The following is a 20978-nucleotide window of genomic DNA, read 5'->3' on the forward strand; positions in this document are numbered from 1 at the left end:
CGTAGTCTGTCCCGTTTCGTGTCTAATGGGCTTGGTGTGGCAGTCACGGCTTCTTTTTTTTGGTGTGGTAGGAGCTTGTTGAATCCTCCTCTTTGTGTGCATCCCGTTTCGTGTGCAATGGGATTCGTGCGGCGCTGTGTGCTTTGCCGGCGTCTGGGGGGGGGGGGGTGTTGCTTGGGGGGGGGTGGGGGGATTGGTGGGGCGCGAGCGTCTTCTTTCTTTTTGTGTGCCAGGGGCTTGTTGAATCCTCCTCTTTGTGTGTGTCCCGTCCGTTGCTTGTGGGGGGGGTGGGGGGGGGGGGTTGCGGGTTCTTTTTTTTTGTGTGCCAGGGGCTTGTTGAATCGTCCTCTTTGTGTGTGTCCCGTCCGCTGCTTGTAGGGGGTACTTGGAGGTGGGTGTGGGATTTGTGGGGCGCGAGCGGCTTCTTTTTTTTTGTGTGCTAGTTTCGTGTGCAATGGCTTTCGTGCGGCGCTGTGTGCGTCGCCTGCGTTTGACTCCTTTTTTCTGTGCTGCCTCCTTTTTTCTGTGGTCGCGGCGCCTCATTTCTTTGACTCCTTTTTTCTGTGCTCACTCCTTTTTTCTGTGGTCGTGGCCACCTCTCGCGGCGCCTCATTTCTTGGGGCGCCTGCGCAGTACGTCTTTTTGCGGCTACGGCCCATGGCCGGATGTCCCTGCGTCCATCCGGTTTAGCATTCTCGGTTAGTAATGTGGATCATAAATTTTTGGCTCTGGATCCAACTGGACTGGGTATTTCGCGGTTAAAACCAGCGCACTGGTAAAATATACCACTGTCACGTTTGCCCTATCCAGTATAAAAGGAGTGTTCTCACTGGCTTGAAGACCAGACTTATCCTGGATACCGACGTCTGTCTCTCCGGGGTGTAACGGCGTTAACGTCCCTCAATGGAAGACACAAGCATCACAAGGCAGCGCTGAGCACATTGATGTCCTCCCCTGGTCAGACAGCACTCGTTTTAGCATGCACCCGAACCAATCTAGATATGGAGCATTTCGTCCCTTTCAAATCACTCCCTTTCTAATCCTCTTTCTCAGTTCCTTGTTCTCTCCTTTTCAAAATGCGCGCCTGCTTGTCTTTTTGAAGTCGGTCCATCCTCTTACGACACAAACTAGCACATTTATGCAAGGCCCCACAGGTGTGGTTTGGGCACCTGTTCCCATTAAAGAGATAGCCTTAAAATACTCAATCCCTAGGACATATATTTTAAAGGGAACAAGGGACAGAAACAGACAAAGCACATAAAATATGTAGCAACCATGTTGTGTACAAGTCTTATGTGCATACAACCCCATGACGGCCACATGCAATTCAAAAGTAACTGAGTAACAATAGTTTAGGTGTATGTGACTGTGTGATTAGCTCTGAGCTCAATGTTGCAGTTTCCTGCCCTGTGCCCAGGGCTGCCAGGAAAGTTCACCACACTGAACTCCTTTATCTGTTAATGTTTATTATTAAAAGGCTGAAATGTTAAAACAGAAAACACAAGCTCAAAGTCTGCTGGTACAATTCCTCCTCTCAGTTAACACAATGAACATTGGGAGAGGCTCATGCGGATGACATAACATAACAGACAGAGAAAGGATTTGTGAAGCTGTTAAAAGTTCAGCACCAATGCAAGCGACAGTAATAATGAAACAAAACAAAGTAAAAAATAAAATTTACAAAAAAAAAACATAATAGAAAACCTACACAATGTGCCAAGAATGAAGATAAAAAAGGATATAAAACCAAACAATATGACTTGAGAGACTTTTTATATAGTACTATACATACGGTCAGGTTTGAATGCCTATGCCAGCAAGTCTTACATCCAGATTGACTTACAACCTTTTGTTGGAACTGAACATAGCCGTAAGTCAACGACTACCTCTACATTTTGTCTTCACCCAGTATAATTTTATTATTATCCTATAAAGATTATTCTTAATGGAATGCAATGAAGAATACTGATCAATAAACCTCACCACATTCAGACTCACAAATTGTTTTCCAAAAGTGGGATAGCTGATTCCTGCAGTGTGGGAGCTTTTTTGCAGTTTGTTGTTTCTCACTTCCTTGCTACGAACAGAACTGAATTTGTGCTCTGAAATCACACCTATACGAGGTCTGTCCAGAAAAAGTCCAGCCATTGATAATATAACGAGAACGGTTTGTGCGGCACCCATGTAACCTGGCAGCCAAAGTGAGTGAACTGGAATGCGTATGCATGAACAATGACAACTTCACTGGACTAGTCAGTGTGACTAGTGTGAGTAGAGACAACGAATCTGCATCAAAGTTTGCATTAAGCTTGAACATTTGTCCATGGAAACTATCTGGAAGATTCAGAAGGCTTTCGGGGACGATGCAATGAGTGACAAAAAATCAAATCACCCAGATAATTCAGAATCCCTACAGCCAAGATTTGGTACCATGCGGCTTTTCCCAAAACTAAAATCATTATTGAAAGAGAAGAGATTTCAGACTTGTCGATGAGATTCAGGAAAATACGACGAGGCAGCAGATGGCGATTCCAAGAGACCCTGGGAGAACTGCGAGAGGTCCCAAGGTGCCTACTTTGAAGAGGACTAAGGAGTCATTGTCCTATGTACAATGTTTCTTGTATCTTCTTCAATAAATGTATCTACTTTTCATATTATATGGTTGAATACTTTCTGGACAGACCTCGTATATTGCTGAGAATGGTCATTCTACTTAATATTTGGAGCTTTCCTTTGAAAGTCTACCACACTGTGAGATCTTACTTGGAGAAAGGTTATCCTCTTAAATAAATTCAAAGCAGGAGACTTACTAATTTGTCCCCAAATGAAGTTAATCAATTTTTTGCCTTTCTGAGATAGTTTTTTTAAGTATAAAACATTCATGCACTTTGTAGGTTTGATAATTTTAATTTTTCATTTTGCAACTATTGAGTTTTAGAGATGCTTCATTTCTTTTGACATGACACAAAAAGCTTTGGAACAAATGCAGTATTAAAAACAAATTTGAAAAAGTCTCTGGGGGTACCCAAATACTTCTGCAAGGCATGCACACAAGAGGTTCATACCTAATGATAAAAAAAACATCAATTTTTTGACTATAAATTTTTAAGATTGCAGTATTCTTGTCATCAAATATTACACATACACTGAGTTGTATCAAAATTCTTGTTTAACTGTTTGTTTGAACTATTTATCCATAAAACTATCAGCAGTGCATTATTTCTTATTTTCACACTTAAAAACTACAGAAACAACCCAACAAATTATCAAAATAAAATAATAAACAAATATCAAAGCAAACTGTCAGGAACCACTCTTGTCAAAAGTGAGTTGGTATGATTAGAGTGGAGAAGTTACAAATTGTCTCTCCCTGAATTTTTAGCTTGTCTGATTCTCCATCTTAATTCCATCTACTACCTATATGACATACTTATTCATCTTTAACTTCTATGATATCCAAATATCTAATTCTGTTTTTGGTAAATTCTAGAAAAAAAAGGTTAGAGAGTCAAGCAGATTTATTGTATTTTCAACGGTACTGTATGATCGTGCAGAAAATACTGCAATGTAGTAAGTGCTATAGGTAAGTACATTTTTGCTACTCTCATTCAAACAGCTAGGCTAATTAGTAGGGCCAGGTGGATTCTTGCCATTCAATTCATTATAAAAGTTTCTTCCCCATTCCAAAATTTTTTATAAACTACATAAATATTAATTCTTACCTTGTACAGGACTTTTCCTGGAATTGATTTCCAAGGAATCAATTTCTTCTTCTATCTGTACATCTATATCACTACCTCCTTTCCTGGGCAGCTCTTGTGCTTCTAATGTTATAGGCAACGATGGGCATTCAATGTGATCTGCAGATACTGGAGAGGTTGTATGCAGGATGGAAGGTGGGGAAGTAGCAACAGTACAAGTGCCAGTGGAAGTTTCTGCAGCAAGGACAGTTGATGGGCTGTCTACTTCAGTGTCTTTAGAAAGGACACTGTCTGCTTCAGCATTGGCAGTCAGAAGCTGAGATGGTCTCATCAGTGGAAGATCCTGGGACTCAAGCTCCACTTCAACAGAAGCTGATTCTTTTTCACTCACTCCATTCATCTCTTTCATAATGACTGGCCCTACATTCAAAGAAGGTATTACATTTGCAGGGGAAGGCGACAGATTCCTGGGTGGACCAGAAGAGGGTCTCTCAACTTCGGGAATGTCAGATTGTGGAAAAGCCAAAGCAGCTGCTGTCACCTCTTCCTGCAAAACTGCCAGTTCTGATCTGTCACTGATGAATACTGGTTTGCTGGAGGAAGCAATGGAAACAGCAGCAACAGGCGGCATTGAAACAGGAATATTGGTGGTAGCAGCAAGTGAAGGGGCAGCAATGGTCACAGCAGCAGGAAGCACAGGTTTTTCTGGAAGGGGCAAATCCTGGACTTGTCCAATATGATCCCTCTTCTCATTTCCCACATCAGGTCGCAGACCTGGAGACGAGGATTTGAAAACTAAAGGCTCCTGTTTTGGCTTCTCTTCTGAATTGACATGTAACAAATGAAAAATGAAAAGGTAAGAAACAGTCCAGTGCAAAAATGTGACAGCAGGCTATTTAAGATTTCTTTCAGAAATGAAATATTCAAAACCAAACAACTACCTAGCTTACCAGGTTACAAGTTCAGATAATATAGCTCCTCAACATGAGGGAATACGTAACTTAGAAAACCTTGCTAGCTGAAAATTATCTTTGTAGGGTGTGTTGTACAGTAATCCCTCGCTATATCACGCTTCGACTTTCACGGCTTCACTCTATCGCAGATTTTATATGTAAGCATATTTAAATATATATCGCGGATTTTTTGCTGGTTCGCGGATTTCTGCGGACAATGGGTCTTTTAATTTCTGGTACACGCTTCCTCAGTTGGTTTGCCCAGTTGATTTCATACAAGGGACACTATTGGCAGATGGCTGAGAAGCTACCCAACCACAGCGCGTATTATGTATTAAATAAAACTCCTCAAATATATTGTGAGCACGGGGGCTGTTCGCACCCCTAGAGGACACGGCCGCTCCTCAAAAAACGCTGAAAGATTACCTTCACAGTGCTCCCTTCTTTGCTGAGCTTACATGTGGCTGTTTTGCAAGCGATATGCTCACGCATGGTGCTTCGCATACTTAAAAGATCAAACAGCACGTATAGATTTTTGATTGTTTGCTCACGCTCGCTCTCTCTCTCTCAGCTCCTGACAGAGGGGGTGTGAGCAGAGGGGCTGTTCGCATACTGGCCTAGAGGATACGGACGCTCCTCTAAAAAATGCTGAAAAATGCTTGCTCCCTTCCTTGCAGCTACTTTGTCCGGCGGTGCTTCGCATACTTAAAAAGCCAAACAGCCCTATTGATTTTTGACCGTTTGCTTTTTTTTCTCTCTCTCTCTGAGGCGCACTCCTTTGAAGAGGAAGATATGTTTGCATTCTTTTAATTGTGAGACGGAAATGTCATCTCTGTCTTGTCATGGAGCACAGCTTAAACTTTTGAAAAAGAGACAAATGTTTGTTTGCAGTGTTTGAATAACGTTCCTGTCTCTCTACTACCTCCTGTGTTTCTGTGCAAATCTGTGACCCAAGCATGACAATATAAAAATAACCATATAAACATATGGTTTCTACTTCGTGGATTTTCACCTTTCGCGGGGGGGTCTGGAACGCAACCCCCATGATGGAGGAGGGATTACTGTAATGTAAAATACAAAAGTCAGATTAAGCAAAGCAAAGTTTTAAGATTATGCACCGAGATAACAGTGAAGAAGGGGTCTGTAAACTACTTAATCATGAACACATTTTAAATAAGCACTTTTAAATAAAGTGATCCTGAATATACTACCCTATAGTACAACCCCAATTCCAAAAACGTTGGGATGCTGTGTAAAAAGTAAACAACAAAATACAATGATTTGCAAATCTTATAAACCCATATCTTATTCACAACAGAACACAGAAAACATATCAAATGTTGAAAGCGAGACACTTCATTATTTCATGAAAAATATTAGCTAACTTTGAATTTGATAGACAACATGTCTCAAAAACATTGGTATGGGGGCAACAAAAGGCTGGAAAAGTACCGTAGATACTCGCGTATTAGCCGATCTCGCAGATAAGTCGAGTGTATTTTTTAAGACGAAAATTACGAAATTGGTTATGACCCGCGTATAAGTGGTAAAACTAATTATAAATAATTATAATTATGGCAATCGTTCGCATCTTCCGTTGGCGCTTGGGCACGGCCTCTGAAGCAGTAGCAGATCGATTTGGTGCCATAACGAAGGGCTTAACTATGCACAAAGATAAACACAAAAGAGCACAAAAGTTAACTCTTTACACAGCGAAACACGTTGATGCTGAATGAGCAAGACGAGACTTCCTGGTTAATGCAGCGGAATCGAATTTGGCGCTCCGTCGCTGAGCCAATCAGCACACAGGAACTTAACTGCTTGCTCTAATTGGGTAGCTTCTCAGCCATCCGCCAATAGCATCCCTTGTATGAAATCAACTGGGCAAACCAACTGAGGAAGCATGTACCAGAAGTAAAAAGACCCATTGCTGGCTTATAATTATTAAATTGTGTTGCCCCGCGGATAAGTCGACCCTGTTTTTTTGAATGAATTTTAAGGCATAAATTTTTCGACTAATACGCGAGTATCTACGGTAAGTGGTACTAAAAAGAAACAGCTGGAGGAACATTTTGCAACTAATTAGGTTAATTGGCAACAGGTCAGTATCATGAATGGGTATAAATAGAGCATCTTAGAGAGGCAGTGTCTCTCAGAAGTAAACATGGGCAGAGGTTCACCAATCTACAAAAAACTGCATCTACAAATTGTGGAAGAATTTCAGAATAATGTTCCTCAACATAAAATTGTGAAGACTTTGAATATCTACCGTAGACAATATCATCAAAAGATTCTGAGAATTTGGAGAAATCTCTGTGCGCAAGGGACAAGGACAAAAATCAATACTGGATGCATGTGATCTTCGGGCCCTCAGGCGGCTTTGCATTAAAAACAGACATGATTTATCATAGAAATTACTGCATGGGCTCAGGAATACTTCCAGAAATCACTGTCCGAGAACACAGTTTGCAGTGACATCCACAAATGCACATTAAAGCTCTATCATGCAAAGAAGAAGCCTTATGTGAACATGATCCAGAAACACAGCTACAGTTAGGTCCATAAATATTTGGACAGAGACAACTTTTTTCTAATTTTGGTTCTGTACATTACCACAATGAATTTTAAATGAAACAACTCAGATGCAGTTGAAGTGCAGACTTTCAGCTTTAATTCAGTGGGGTGAACAAAACGATTGCATAAAAATGTGAGGCAACTAAAGCATTTTATTAACACAATCCCTTCATTTCAGGGGCTCAAAAGTAATTGGACAAATTAAATAACTGGAAATAAAATGTTCATTTCTAATACTTGGTTGAAAACCCTTTGCTGGCAATGACAGCCTGAAGTCTTGAACTCATGGACATCACCAGATGCTGGGTTTCCTCCTTTTTAAAGCTCTGCCAGGCCTTTACTGTAGCGGCTTTCAGTTGCTGTTTGTTTGTGGACCTTTCTGTCTGAAGTTTAGTCTTCAACAACTGAAATGCATGCTCAATTGGGTTAAGATCAGGTGACTGACTTGGCCATTCAAGAATTTTCCACTTCTTTGCTTTAATAAACTCCTGGGTTGCTTTGGCTATATGTTTTGGGTCATTGTCCATCTGTATCATGAAACACCGCCCAACGGCATTTGACTGCATTATTTATTTATTTATTTTTGTTCTTTATTTCGTCTTATACGATTTCTCGTATTAGAAATTTGTTAGTTTTCGCATACCCCTTGGGGTCAGAGCGCAGGGTCAGCCATTGTACAGCGCCCCTGGAGCAATTACAGGTTAGGGGTCTTGCTCAAGGGCCCAGCAGAGTAGGGTCTCTTTTGGCAGTGACGGGGATTCGAACCGGCAACCTTCAGGATACCAGCGCAGATCCTTAGCCTCAGAGCCACCACTCCACCCCGTAAATCCAGCTGGATTCAGCTGGATTTGAGCAGACACTATGTCTCTGAACATCTCAGAATTCATTCGGCTGCTTCTGTCCTGTGTCACATCATCAATAAACACTAGTGTCCCAGTGCCACTGGCAGCCATGCACGCCCAAGCCATCACACTGCCTCCATCGTGTTTTACAGATGATGTGGTATGCTTTGGATAATGAGTTGTTCCACGCCATCTCCATATTTTTTTCTTGCCATCATTCTGGTCGAGGTTGATCTTGGTTTCATCTGTCCAAAGAATGTTTTTTCCAGAACTGTGCTGGCTTTTTTAGATGTTCTTTAGCAAAGTCCAATCTAGCCTTTCTATTCTTGAAACTTATGAGTGGCTTGCACCTTGCAGTGCACCCTCTGTATTTACTTTCATGCAGTCTTCTCTTTATGGTAGACTTGGATATCGATACGCCTACCCCCTGGAGAGTGTTGTTCACTTGGTTGGCTGTTGTGAAGGGGTTTCTCTTCACCATGGAAATGATTCTGCAATCATCCACCACTGTTGTCTTCCTTGGACGTCCAGGTCTTTTTGCGTTGCCGAGTTCACCAGTGCTTGCTTTCTTTCTCAAGATGTACCAAACTGTAGATTTTGCCACTCGTAATATTGTAGCAGTTTCTCAGATGGGTTTTTTCTGTTTTCGTAGCTTAAGGATGGCTTCTTTCACCTGCATGGAGAGCTCCTTTGACCGCATATTGTCTGTTCACAGCAAAATCTTCCACATGCCAGCCCCACACCTCAAATCAACTCCATGCCTTTTAACTGCTTAATTGATAATGACATAATGACAGACTTGCCCACACCTGCCCATGAAATAGCCTTCAAGTCAATTGCCCAATTACTTTTGAGCCCCTGAAATGAAGGGATTGTGTTAAAAAAATGCTTTAGTTGCCTCACATTTTTATGCAATCGTTTTGTTCACCCCACTGAATTAAAGCTGAAAGTCTGCACTTCAACTGCATCTGAGTTGTTTCATTTAAAATTCATTGTGGTAATGTACAGAACCAAAATGAGAAAAAAAGTTGTCTCTGTCCAAATATTTATGGACCTAACTATCTTCTTTGGCCAAACATTATTTAAAATGGACTGAGCCAAAGTGGAAAATTGTTCTGTGGTCAGAAGAATCGAAATTTGAAATTCCTTTTGGAAAACACAGATGCCATGTCCTCCAGACTAAACAGAAGTGGGACTATCCAGCTTGTTATCAGTACTCAGTTCAAAAGCCTGCATCTCTGATGGTACGAGTTTGCATTAGTACCTATGGAATTGGCAGCTTTCACATCAGGAAAGGCATCATCAGTGCTGAAAGGTATCATACAGGTTTTAGAGCAACATATGCTCACATCCAGACAACATCTTTTTCAGGGAAGGTCCAGCATATTTCAGCAAGACAATGCTAAACCACATACTGCATCTATTAAAACAGCATGACTTCATAGTAGAGGAGTCCAGCTGCTCAACTGACCTCCCTGCAGTTCAGACTATTCACCAATTGAAAACATTTGGCGCCTCATGAAACAAAATATACGACAAACAAGAAACAGGACTGTTGAGCAGTTAGAATGCTGTATCAGGTAAGAATGGGACAACATTCCTTTCCCGTAAGTCCAGCAACTGGTCTCCTCAGTTCTGAGATGTTTATGGACTGTTGTTAAAAGAAGAGGGGATGGTACACAGTGGTAAACATGACCATGTCCCAACTTTTTTGAGATGTGTTGTTGCCATCAAATTCAAAATAACCTTACTCTTTTCTTAAAATGGCATATTTTCTCAGTTTAAATATTTGATGTGTTTGCTAAGTTCTACTATGAATAAAATATGGGTTTAGGTGATTTGCAAATCAGTGCATTCTGTTTTTATTGACATTTTACACAGCCTGCCAACTTTTTTGGAATTGAGGTTGTATAATATCCTGAAAGTCCAAAGGTTTTACTAATGACAATATTTGACTTTTCTGATTCACTTTACTGTTGAATCTTAAGATTGTAACAAAACCCATTTTTTTAAGTGATGAGGTGATGAAATAGACCAATACCTAAGAACTCAGACTCAGGAGCTGAGCCAGCTAAACTCTTTCCCTACTGAAGTGTATGTGCCTTTGAACAGAGAACAAGCATTAATTAGCTTCCACAACCTTTAATCACACTGACATTCTTAGCAGTTAAACAGAGCAAATGGAATGTAACTGTGCAGGACATTAAATTATATTTTGCTTGAAAAGTGCTTTGTCCTACCTGTAGCAAGCTGTTTAATTTATTCATCACTCTTTTCACTAGATACATGAAATAGCAAGAACAAAACTGTTCTCACCAGCATATCCCAAGTCCTCAATTTTGGATTGCATCGTCACACTGAAATTAAGTGGTAAACACATTACAATGACAATCCTGAGTAAGTATTCTCCCATTTCTGAAGGTGATGTAAGCTAGGTTGAGTGTTGACTCTGCATTGATCTGTTCAAAAGAAGAGTTAGTGTTTGAGTGTATCCTGTAATTACATGATTATTCATGTCTTGCAAATGATTTGGCTATGATTGGTTCTAACAGCCAGCAACTCTGTTATGGTAAAAGTGTTACGGAAAATGGATAAATGAAAGAAAACAGAATACAGTGATCCCTCGCTATATCGCGCTTCGCCTTTCACGGCTTCACTCCATCGCGGATTTTATATGTAAGCATATTTAAATATATATCGCGGATTTTTCGCTGCTTCGCGGGTTTCTGCGGACAATGGGTCTCTTAATTTCTGGTACATGCTTCCTCAGTTGGTTTGCCCAGTTGATTTCATACAAGGGACGCTATTGGCAGATGGCTGAGAAGCTACCCAACTTACTTTCTCTCTCTTGCGCTGACGTAGGGGGCTGTTCGCAGGGGGGCTGTTCGCACACCTAGATGATAGGGACGTTGCTACCTTCTGTGTGCAGCTGCTTCCTGAAGGACATGCTGCACGGTGCTTCGCATACTTAAAAGCTCAAAGGGCACGTATTGATTTTTGACTTTGTTTTTCTCTGGCTCTCTCTCTCCCCCTGCTCCTGACGGAGGGGGTGTGAGCTGCCACCTTCAACAGCTTTGTACCGGCGGTGCTTCGCATACTTAAAACAGCCCTATTGATTTGTTTGCTTTTCTCTCTCTGACGCGCACTCCGTTGAAGAGGAAGATATGTTTGCATTCTTTTAATTGTGAGACAGAACTGTCATCTCTGTCTTGTCATGGAGCACAGTTTAAACTTTTGAAAAAGAGACAAATGTTTGTTTGCAGTGTTTGAATAACGTTCCTGTCTCTCTACAACCTCCTGTGTTTCTGCGCAAATCTGTGACCCAAGCATGACAATATAAAAATAACCATATAAACATATGGTTTCTACTTCGCAGATTTTCTTATTTCGCGGGTGGCTCTGGAACACAACCCCCGCGATGGAGGAGGGATTACTGTACATCTTTAGTTTGGTGTAAAGATGTACCAGAGGATTACAATTTACCTTCATAACAATTAAATAACATTCACAGCAAAACAGTAGGACTGCTCAAGGATTTGGTCAGTTGGGATATTCCAGATTCTCAGCTAGTACTTTTAAAATTCAAGTTTAAGGAAGAATAAAGAAAAGATGAACAAACGCATTTTGTTGGTTTATTTATTAACAAACACTGTGACTCATGTTGTGTCTGCAACACTGCTTGTGGATGAAACACTTGAAAGCTTCAACTGCTCCTGCTGCATTGCATATTGCTGGAACACTAGTTTGATCTGCAGACACTTCTATTGTTTTCTTTAAATTATTTTGTATATCAATTTGTTTATGGCTTTGTAGTTTTTTTAGTGTATGTGCGGTCCGTGTTGTCACTTACTGACGCGCTGCATCTGTAGCAATGTGATGCGTGAATGCGCTCTCTAAGCAAAGGACAGGCTTTTTGAAAAGTTTGAGTTTCCAAAATAGTCCAGACCTCAGTTAAACAAGTTAATATTTCCATATTCTATGTTTTGGTATCCCGAGATTACAAAACTGGGTTTGTTAGGCATTTGTGTATGTTACACAGGAATATTTTAGAGTTTAGTTTCCTTGTCCTTTAAAAAATATTCATCATTGTTATGATCATGATTTTTATTCTACTTATCAGGCATTCTGGATATTTAAGCCGTTTACTTATTGAGTAAATTAATGGGCATGTAACTAAAGCAACTTTAGCCTTTGTGTTTCAGCATTCAGCATTGTTTGCCTTAGTGAGTATATCACCCATTGTTAATTGTTCCAATCAGGGTACAACTAAAGAAGCAAATTCAAAAGGTGAATTAATATGAAAATGACTAAAGAGAGCTAAGCATTTAAGTTACAAAAAATTCAAGTATTTCTAAATTTCTTACAAATGGAAATCTTAAACATTGCATTCTGCTGAAAAAGAAAAAAGACAATGAGTACAATTATAGGTAAAATGACAAAATGATTATGAAGCTGGCAGGAAAAAATGCAGCCAGATTGGTACATAAGGACAACTCGATTCTCTGACATACAGTGGGTACGGAAAGTATTCAGACCCTCTTCAATTTTTCACTCTGTTATATTGCAGCCATTTGCTAAAATCATTTAAATTAATTTTTTTCCTCATTAATGTACACACAGCACCCCATATTGACAGACAAAAAAAAGAATTTTTGAAATTGTTTTAAATTGCAGATTTATTAAAAAAGAAAAACAGAAATATCACATGGTCCTAAGTATTCAGACCCTTTGCTGTGACACTCATATATTTAACTCAGGTGCTTTCCATTTCTTCTGATCATCCTTGAGATCACCTTCATTTGAGTCCAGCTGTGTTTGATTATACTGATTGGACTTGATTAGGAAAGCCACACACCTGTCTATATAAGACCTTACAGCTCACAATGCATGTCAGAGCAAATGAGAATCATGAGGTCAAAGGAACTGCCTGAAGAGCTCAGAGACAGAATTGTGGCAAGGCACAGATCTGGCCAAGGTTACAAAAAAATTTCTGCTGCACTTAAGGTTCCCAAGAGCACAGTGGCCTCCATAATCCTTAAATGGAAGACGTTTGGGACGACCAGAACCTTTCCTAGAGCTGGCCGTCCGGCCAAGCTGAGCTACTGGGGGAGAAGAGCCTTGGTGAGAGAGGTAAAGAAGAACCCAAAGATCACTTTGACTGAGCTCCAGAGATGCAGTCAGTAGATGGAAGAAAGTTGTAGAAAGTCAACCATCACTGCAGCCCTCCACCAGTCAGGGCTTTATGGCAGAGTGGCCTGTCGGAAGCCTCTCAGTGCAAGACACATGACAGCCCGCATGGAGTTTGCTAAAAGACACCTGAAGGACTCTGAGATGGTGAGAAATAAGATTCTCTGGTCTGATGAGACCAACATAGAACTTTTTGGCCTTAATTCTAAGCGGTATGTGTGGAGACAACCAGGCACTGCTCATCACTTGTCCAATACAGTCCCCACAGTGAAACATGGCGGTTTTTCAGCTGCAGGGATAGGACGACTGGTTGCAATCGAGGGAAAGATGAATGCGGCCAAGTACAGGGATATCCTGGACAAAAACCTTCTCCAGAGTGCTAAGGACCTCAGACTGGGCCGAAGGTTTACCTTCCAACAAGACAATGACCCTAAGCACACAGCTAAAATAACGAAGGAGTGGCTTCACAACAACTCTGTGACTGTTCTTGAATGGCCCAGCCAGAGCCCTGACTTAAACCCAATTGAGCATCTCTGGAGAGACCTAAAAATGGCTGTCCACCAACGTTTACCATCCAACCTGACAGAACTGGAGAGGATCTGCAAGGAGGAATGGCAGAGGATCCCCAAATCCAGGTGTGAAAAACTTGTTGCATCTTTCCCAAGAAGACTCATGGCTGTATTAGCTCAAAAGGGTGCTTCTACTAAATACTGAGCAAAGGGTCTGAATACTTAGGACCATGTGATATTTCAGTTTTTCTTTTTTAATAAATCTGCAACAATTTCAAAAATTCTTTTTTTTTGTCTGTCAATATGGGGTGCTGTGTGTACATTAATGAGGAAAAAAATTAATTTAAATGATTTTAGCAAATGGCTGCAATATGACAAAGAGTGAAAAATTGAAGGGGGTCTGAATACTTTCCGTACCCACTGTATCTAGGATATCTGAAAAGCTGTTTTTAACACACTGAAACTGGCTTTACCCAAACTAAAGGTCTACCCTGATATTAGTACAAAAAAAATTTACTTCAAATAAAAAAAAATGACTAATTTGCTAATTGGTACTTGCAGAAAGCAGCTTGATGACTTTTAAAAATGCTCATGAGTGTACTGTGTTATAATGAAATATTCTAAAATGTATGAATACAGTGTAATTTTTTAAAATAGATTTTAATATAAATGGAGCAGTCTTTGTATCTTACTTATATTGTCTGCCTTACTAGGGTGAATTTGTTCTGAGCCGAGGATGAAAGTGTGATGATTATATGAAGATATCCAATTTTTTAATGTGAGTTTTGGAACTTTCTTAGTTCGTAGAGGAATAAGAAATTAAGATGGAATAGTAATATGAAAATTACATCTCAATAAATACAGATTCCAGTATCTCCAAATAATTAAGGTTTGCTGTTAATATAGTTGACAAATGTGCTTTGATACAATATGACTTTTGTAAACAGTATGAAAGAAAAATCTGTACACTACATTACAAAGGCCTTTTTAAAGTTAAGATTCTTGACTTTACTTTTGCTAAACATATCATCATTACAAAATTCAAGGTTTCATAGTCAAAAGACTTGCCATCAAGTCTGGGATTTGAGAATAAAAGAAGAAAGAAATGTTAAAGTTAACTCCTTGCAAGATAATAGAACATGTCTGAAAAAGTAGAATGGAAAAAAGTAATTTGATATGTTATTCGATTTCGTGACTACTCTCTTTCACTAAGAGATGAGATACTTCCTTTACTGAGTGCATTTCCTTCCTGTAAAGCTGACAGAAACAGAAATCATAGGCAATTTGCTCTCTGTAGAGACAAAATGAAAATAAACACACTTTCCTCCTCACATTTGTGAAGCAGTGACAGCCAATGCAGATTTTTTTATCCTCTAAATTTTCTTACTTTTTGGTTATTCTGGTGTGTGTTCAGACCATATTTTTGTGTTTGTGTGTATATATTATACATATTATATAAATATATGAATAAAAGAATTCCTGCAAAAAGCCAAATTTCCATCTGGGGTCAAATAAAGTTCTAGTAAAAAAAAAAAAAAACTAAATGTTGGAAACTAGTGGCATGCTTTAATAACTATATTACTTATACTGCATATACACATTATTATAGACTATTGCAGTAGAATATTAAGTAAAAAAGGTACACAACCAAACCTTGTTTTAATTCAACAGCTGTAGGGATGAGCGGAGTGTTCTCCATATTGTACATCACATGCCCATGTTCCGGGACTTGGCTGCTCAGCTGCTGGGATTTGAGGTAGAAAATGTGAGGATAATGAGGGTGTGGACATAAAAACTAGCAAAGTGGAATACATCCAAAAACAAAGCACATAAGGAAGGGTTTAGCAATGGACAGCAGGAGCAAGGAAGGGAAAGCAGCAAGTAAAAAAAGGACAGAAAACAGCAAAAACAGCAAATAAAGAAAGGATTTAAAAGAATGGGCAGCAGAAATGGAAAAAGAAAGGAAAGACAAATACTGTTAACAACAGGAAGACACAATCACTGAACATTCCTAGTGTTCCCTCTGAAGAGGTTTGCTGGATTTTAGTGTTGCTGAGATTTGTCTGTCTTTGATTTGCTTCTAGTTCAATCCAAAAGCAAACAGTAGAGCCACAGAAACAGTTGCATTGAATTCTGAGTTTAGAAGTTTAAAATTCACTTCAATTTTGTTCTGAATGGATTTCTCTTTAAACAAATGCTATTTTTGCCTGAATTGCCAAACTGCTTAATCCAGTGGATCTTATATTAATTGTAGAACAGCAAATTTGGGTACTGTTTTTTTGTTTAAACCAATATTTTGAACAAAGTAATGTTTACTGTTAAATATAACTTGTTTTTCCACTCAGATTTAGTGTTACAGATTATGTCTCTTTTAAATTAATTCTACAAAAAATATACTAGCCAAGTTGGCATGAAATGTGAATATTATAAAGTTTAACAAAAGCCACTCTCTGTGCCAATTTTACATGAAGAGCCTTTTCTGTCATTTTTAGGATCTAAGAGATTAAACTTATATAGAGCCACTGTCACTTCACTCCCAGCTAGTCAATTCATTTTTGGTCATGGAATGGATGACGCAGTTATCGATTCTAGTACATATAGGAACAGGAAATTAACTATTAATGATGTACTTATGGATTGGAGGAGTAATAATTTTAAACTCCTAACTAAATATTTGTGCAGGATTAGGTCTAATATGTGAATTAAGATGCAGTGGAGACTTCAAATTGTGATGGTCATGTTTTCTTAAGGAACACTGACACCTGATAAATTAGAGAATACAGAAAATGGTAATGGAAAATTCAAAAGAGGGCGGCACGGTGGCGCAGTGGGTAGCGCTGCTGCCTCGCAGTTGGGAGATCTGGGGACCTGGGTTCGCTTCCCGGGTCCTCCCTGTGTGGAGTTTGCATGTTCTCCCCGTGTCTGCGTGGGTTTCCTCCGGGCGCTCCGGTTTCCTCCCACAGTCCAAAGACATGCAGGATAGGTGGATTGGCGATTCTAAATTGGCCCTAGTGTGTGCTTGGTGTGTGGGTGTGTTTGTGTGTGTCCTGCGGTGGGTTGGCACCCTGCCCAGGATTGTTTCCTGCCTTGTGCCCTGTGTTGGCTGGGTTTGGCTCCAGCAGACCCCCGTGACCCTGTGTTCGGATTCAGCGGGTTGGAAAATGGATGGATGGATGGAAAATTCAAAAGAAAATGTTATTAAATAATATTAAATAAATTCATATCTGAATACATAAGTAATGTAATGAAGTAAAGCCTGAATGGTTGAGAATATCTTAAATTTTTAGAACAATGTAACACAATATATTTCACTCATTTATAATTATTCTTCTACCTATATTTTTGTATACAAGATACAATGGGGCAAACAAGTATTTAGTCAGCCACCAATTGTGCAAGTTCTCCCACTTAAAAAGATGAGAGAGGCCTGTAATTTTCATCATAGGTATACCTCAACTATGACAGACAAAATGAGAAAAAAAAATCCAGAAAAATCACATTGTCTGATTTTTGAAGAATTTATTTGCAAATTACGGTGGAAAAAAAGTATTTGGTCAATAACAAAAGTTCATCTCAATACTTTGTTATATACCCTTTGTTGGCAATGACAGAGGTCAAAGAGACGTTTTCTGTAAGTCTTCACAAGGTTTTCACACACTGTTGCTGGTATTTTGGCCCATTCCTCCATGCAGATCTCCTCTAGAGCAGTGATGTTTTGGGGCCGTCACTGGGCAACACAGACTTTCAACTCCCTCCAAAGATTTTCTATGGGGTTGAGATCTGGAGACTGGCTAGGCCACTCCAGGACCTTGAAATGCTTCTTACGAAGCCACTCCTTCGTTACCCGGGCGGTGTGTTTGGGATCACTGTCATGTTGAAAGACCCAGCCACGTTTCATCTTCAATGCCCTTGCTGATGGAAGGAGGTTTTCACTCCAAATCTGACGATACATGGCCCCATTCATTCTTTCCTTTACACGGATCAGTCGTCCTGGTCCCTTTGCAGAAAAACAGCCCCAAAGCATGATGTTTCCACCCCCATGCTTTACAGTAGGTATGGTGTTCTTTGGATGCAACTCAGCATTCTTTCTCCTCCAAACACGACGAGTAGAGTTTTTACCAAAAAGTTCTATTTTGGTTTCATCTGACCATATGACATTCTCCCAATCCTCTTCTGGATCATGCAAATGCTCTCTAGCAAACTTCAGGCGGGCCTGCACATGTACTGGCTTAAGCAGGGGGACACGTCTGGCACTGCAGGATTTGAGTCTCTGGCGGCGTAGTGTGTTACTGATGGTAGCCTTTGTTACTTTGGTCCCAGCGCTCTGCAGGTCATTCACTAGGTCCGCCCGTGTGGTTCTGGGATTTTTGCTCACCGTTCTTGTGATCATTTTGACCCCACGGGGTGAGAGTGGAGCCCCAGATCGAGGGAGATTATCAGTGGTCTTGTATGTCTTCCATTTTCTAATAATTGCTCTCACAGTTGATTTCTTCACACCAAGCTGCTTACCTATTGCAGATTCAGTTTTCCCAGCTTGGTGCAGGTCTACAATTTTGTTTCTGGTGTCCTTTGACAGCTCTTTGGTCTTGGCCATAGTGGAGTTTGGAGTGTGACTGTTTGAGGTTGTGGACAGGTGTCTTTTATATTGATAACGAGTTCAAACAGGTGCCATTAATACAGGTAACGAGTGGAAGACAGAGGACCCTCTTATAGAAGAAGTTACAGGTCTGTGAGAGCCAGAAATCTTGCTTGTTTGTAGGTGACCAAATACTTATTTTCCACCATAATTTGCAAATAAATTCTTTAAAAACAGACAATGTGATTTTCTGGATTTTTTTTCTCATTTTGTCTCTCATAGTTGAGGTATACCTATGATGAAAATTACAGGCCTCTCTCATCTTTTTAATTGGGAGAACTTGCACAATTGGTGGCCGACTAAATACTTTTTTGCCCCACTGTGTATATATATATATATATATATATATATATATATATATATATATATAATCAAGAGCAAAAAACGGATGCATGTGGGGTATGTAAGCTGAGAACCACAATGCCACTCTAGTCAGTTATTCTAACATCTGCACTATTCAGCAAAAGCTATGCACTGGCATTGTGAATTTGTTCAATTTTATCATGACTAACTTAACATTTTGGGAGGATTTTTTTTTTTCTGGGGCCCCACAGCCATGATATCTGTTAGTGAAAACCATTTTTACTTATCTGCAAACAGCCATAAATTTCTTGTCTATCGGTTCGTGTGCGAGTGAGTTAGAGATCTGTGTCGGTGTATAGTGAAAACAATAAACAAATGGCCCTTGATATCCTTTCCTCATTTTCTTTTTGTTCTCTGCACCCAAATCATTATGACATTTTAACGTTCCATTTATTGTACTATTCATCCGCAATGACCCATTTTGTTCATAATATTTTAAACACAAAAGACAGCAATAGTAAAAATATTGTAATGAATGTATCAGAACTGAACAAATTTACTAATATAGTGCTGTTCTGTAATTTGTCACAATACTTTAACATTTTATTGTTTCTTATGTAAATGTTAAATCTTATTTTCTTATACCCTTGAAAACATTTTGTTACAAAAAGTGAGATTTAGGGAATCTGATTTGCTTTATCTCTCTTATTATAATAAAAAAAATCTTGGGAAGAGAGACGAGGCGTGACTTTCTCAGAGAGACACTGCCACGTCCCGCGAGACGAGACTTTGTGCCAAGAGATTTAACCATGCCCAGGGCTGGAAATAGAGATAATGGAAGTACGAAAATTCGAAAGTCTCAATAAAAATGATAGTAAAGATCGCTTAGCGCAAACAAACGGAAATTATTACTTGGTGAAATAACGGAACAGTGAAAACAGATCGAATATATTGTTTGGATTTAAACTTTAAGTCGGAGACTTGTAGGTCATCTAATTTGTGTTACCATCAGGGAAAAGTAGTGTTTCTTCTCAATGAAGAGGCCTATCCGCGAGAATTAAAAGTTTTGTTATTTGGTGAAAGTGAAATCCACATACGTGAGCGGTGCAGACGTGAAGTTGCTGGCGTGTAGCGCAGGCATGGGGGTTGGTGAGCGAAGCGAGCAGTGGGCGAAAGCCCCCTAGTTTATTACAAGGTGAAAAGGAATACACTGGGGTTAGTACTAAAGTACCAACACTTTGATTTCACTTCATTAATTTCAAATATTTATAAAATAATGAAAACAACTATGGACAGGTTTTGAAAAGCAATAATGTAGGATTGTTGCTCTTCCCCTTCAGTAATGTGTATTTTCTTAACAAATTAGTGTCAACAGAATATGCATATGGAAGATTCTTGTTAAACACTACAAAATTTCCCTTTCCAAGTGTTAGCTTGCTATACTCTACAGAAGGAACACCTTAGAAAAAAACAAGGTAGTAGAAGCATGATGAATAGAGACAAAATGTTAGTACACAACAGACACACAAGAATTTTAAGAAGCAACATCCTTTAATTTTGATTACAACAAAGCTCTTTTCCCAAAAAATCCATTAGGATACGGACATTTTGTGGAAAGCCATAAACATGCAACATTTCAAATACAAAGATGACAAAATAATCCAAATTACAAAGAACGCAGACATGCTGAATTTTAGCAAAATTAGCTCATATTTTATTTAACAGCTAGAGAATGAAAATACAAGTATCTAGTTTTAAATATTACTTGTGGATCAAATTATAGCCACACTCTGTCAAGTCTGGCTAGAGGGTTTAAAATGAGTATCAATCCACGCTTTACATCTTTACCTGGGGTGGAGTTGGTGTGGAAGGTGGTCGACCAACTGGTGGTGTTGGATTTCGACTCCCAGCCCCTCCTACAGCTCCTAACATTATTTCTTCCGTAATATCCTTACCACCTTGGTTAGGATCTCTAATACGGATCTGCATGCAGAAAGCAAAACATACATTATTGATTGTTGCTGCCACAGCAATAACATACATCAGAAAATCGTACTTCTATAGTAATTTGAATTGTAAAATATAGTTTAAAAAATTTGATAAAACCATTGTTTTCAGAAGTACACACATTGATAACATTTAACACCTCATTGCATTTTAGATGTCTTGATAGTGCCTACCAACATAAATAACTGTTTATGTAAACTGTCAAAGACAAAATCCTAGGAATATAAAAACATGAGAGGACTAAAATGACACCTTTCCTTCAGTAG

The 20978-nt window shown here is 39.4% G+C and overlaps 1 protein-coding gene across 18 annotated transcripts in view; it reads right to left on the reverse strand.

The window, feature by feature from the left end:
- The window catches only part of LOC114656263 (eukaryotic translation initiation factor 4 gamma 3-like), a 271004-nt gene that overhangs the window by 90270 nt on the left and 159756 nt on the right, over positions 1 to 20978 (reverse strand). For 16 of the 18 annotated variants that reach the window (XM_051930350.1, XM_051930345.1, XM_051930342.1 and 13 more), the window contains 3 exons: positions 20554 to 20688; positions 15420 to 15561; positions 3723 to 4523 (listed from right to left, as the gene is read on the reverse strand). In XM_051930350.1, the coding sequence (XP_051786310.1) occupies positions 3723 to 4523; positions 15420 to 15561; positions 20554 to 20688 (1078 nt within the window). The remainder of the gene's footprint in view (positions 1 to 3722; positions 4524 to 15419; positions 15562 to 20553; positions 20689 to 20978) is intronic. The other 2 variants (XM_028807755.2, XM_028807754.2) reach the window with 2 other exon arrangements.

This window comes from Erpetoichthys calabaricus, chromosome 8 (assembly GCF_900747795.2).
Source record: "Erpetoichthys calabaricus chromosome 8, fErpCal1.3, whole genome shotgun sequence".
Classification (NCBI taxonomy): domain Eukaryota; kingdom Metazoa; phylum Chordata; class Cladistia; order Polypteriformes; family Polypteridae; genus Erpetoichthys; species Erpetoichthys calabaricus.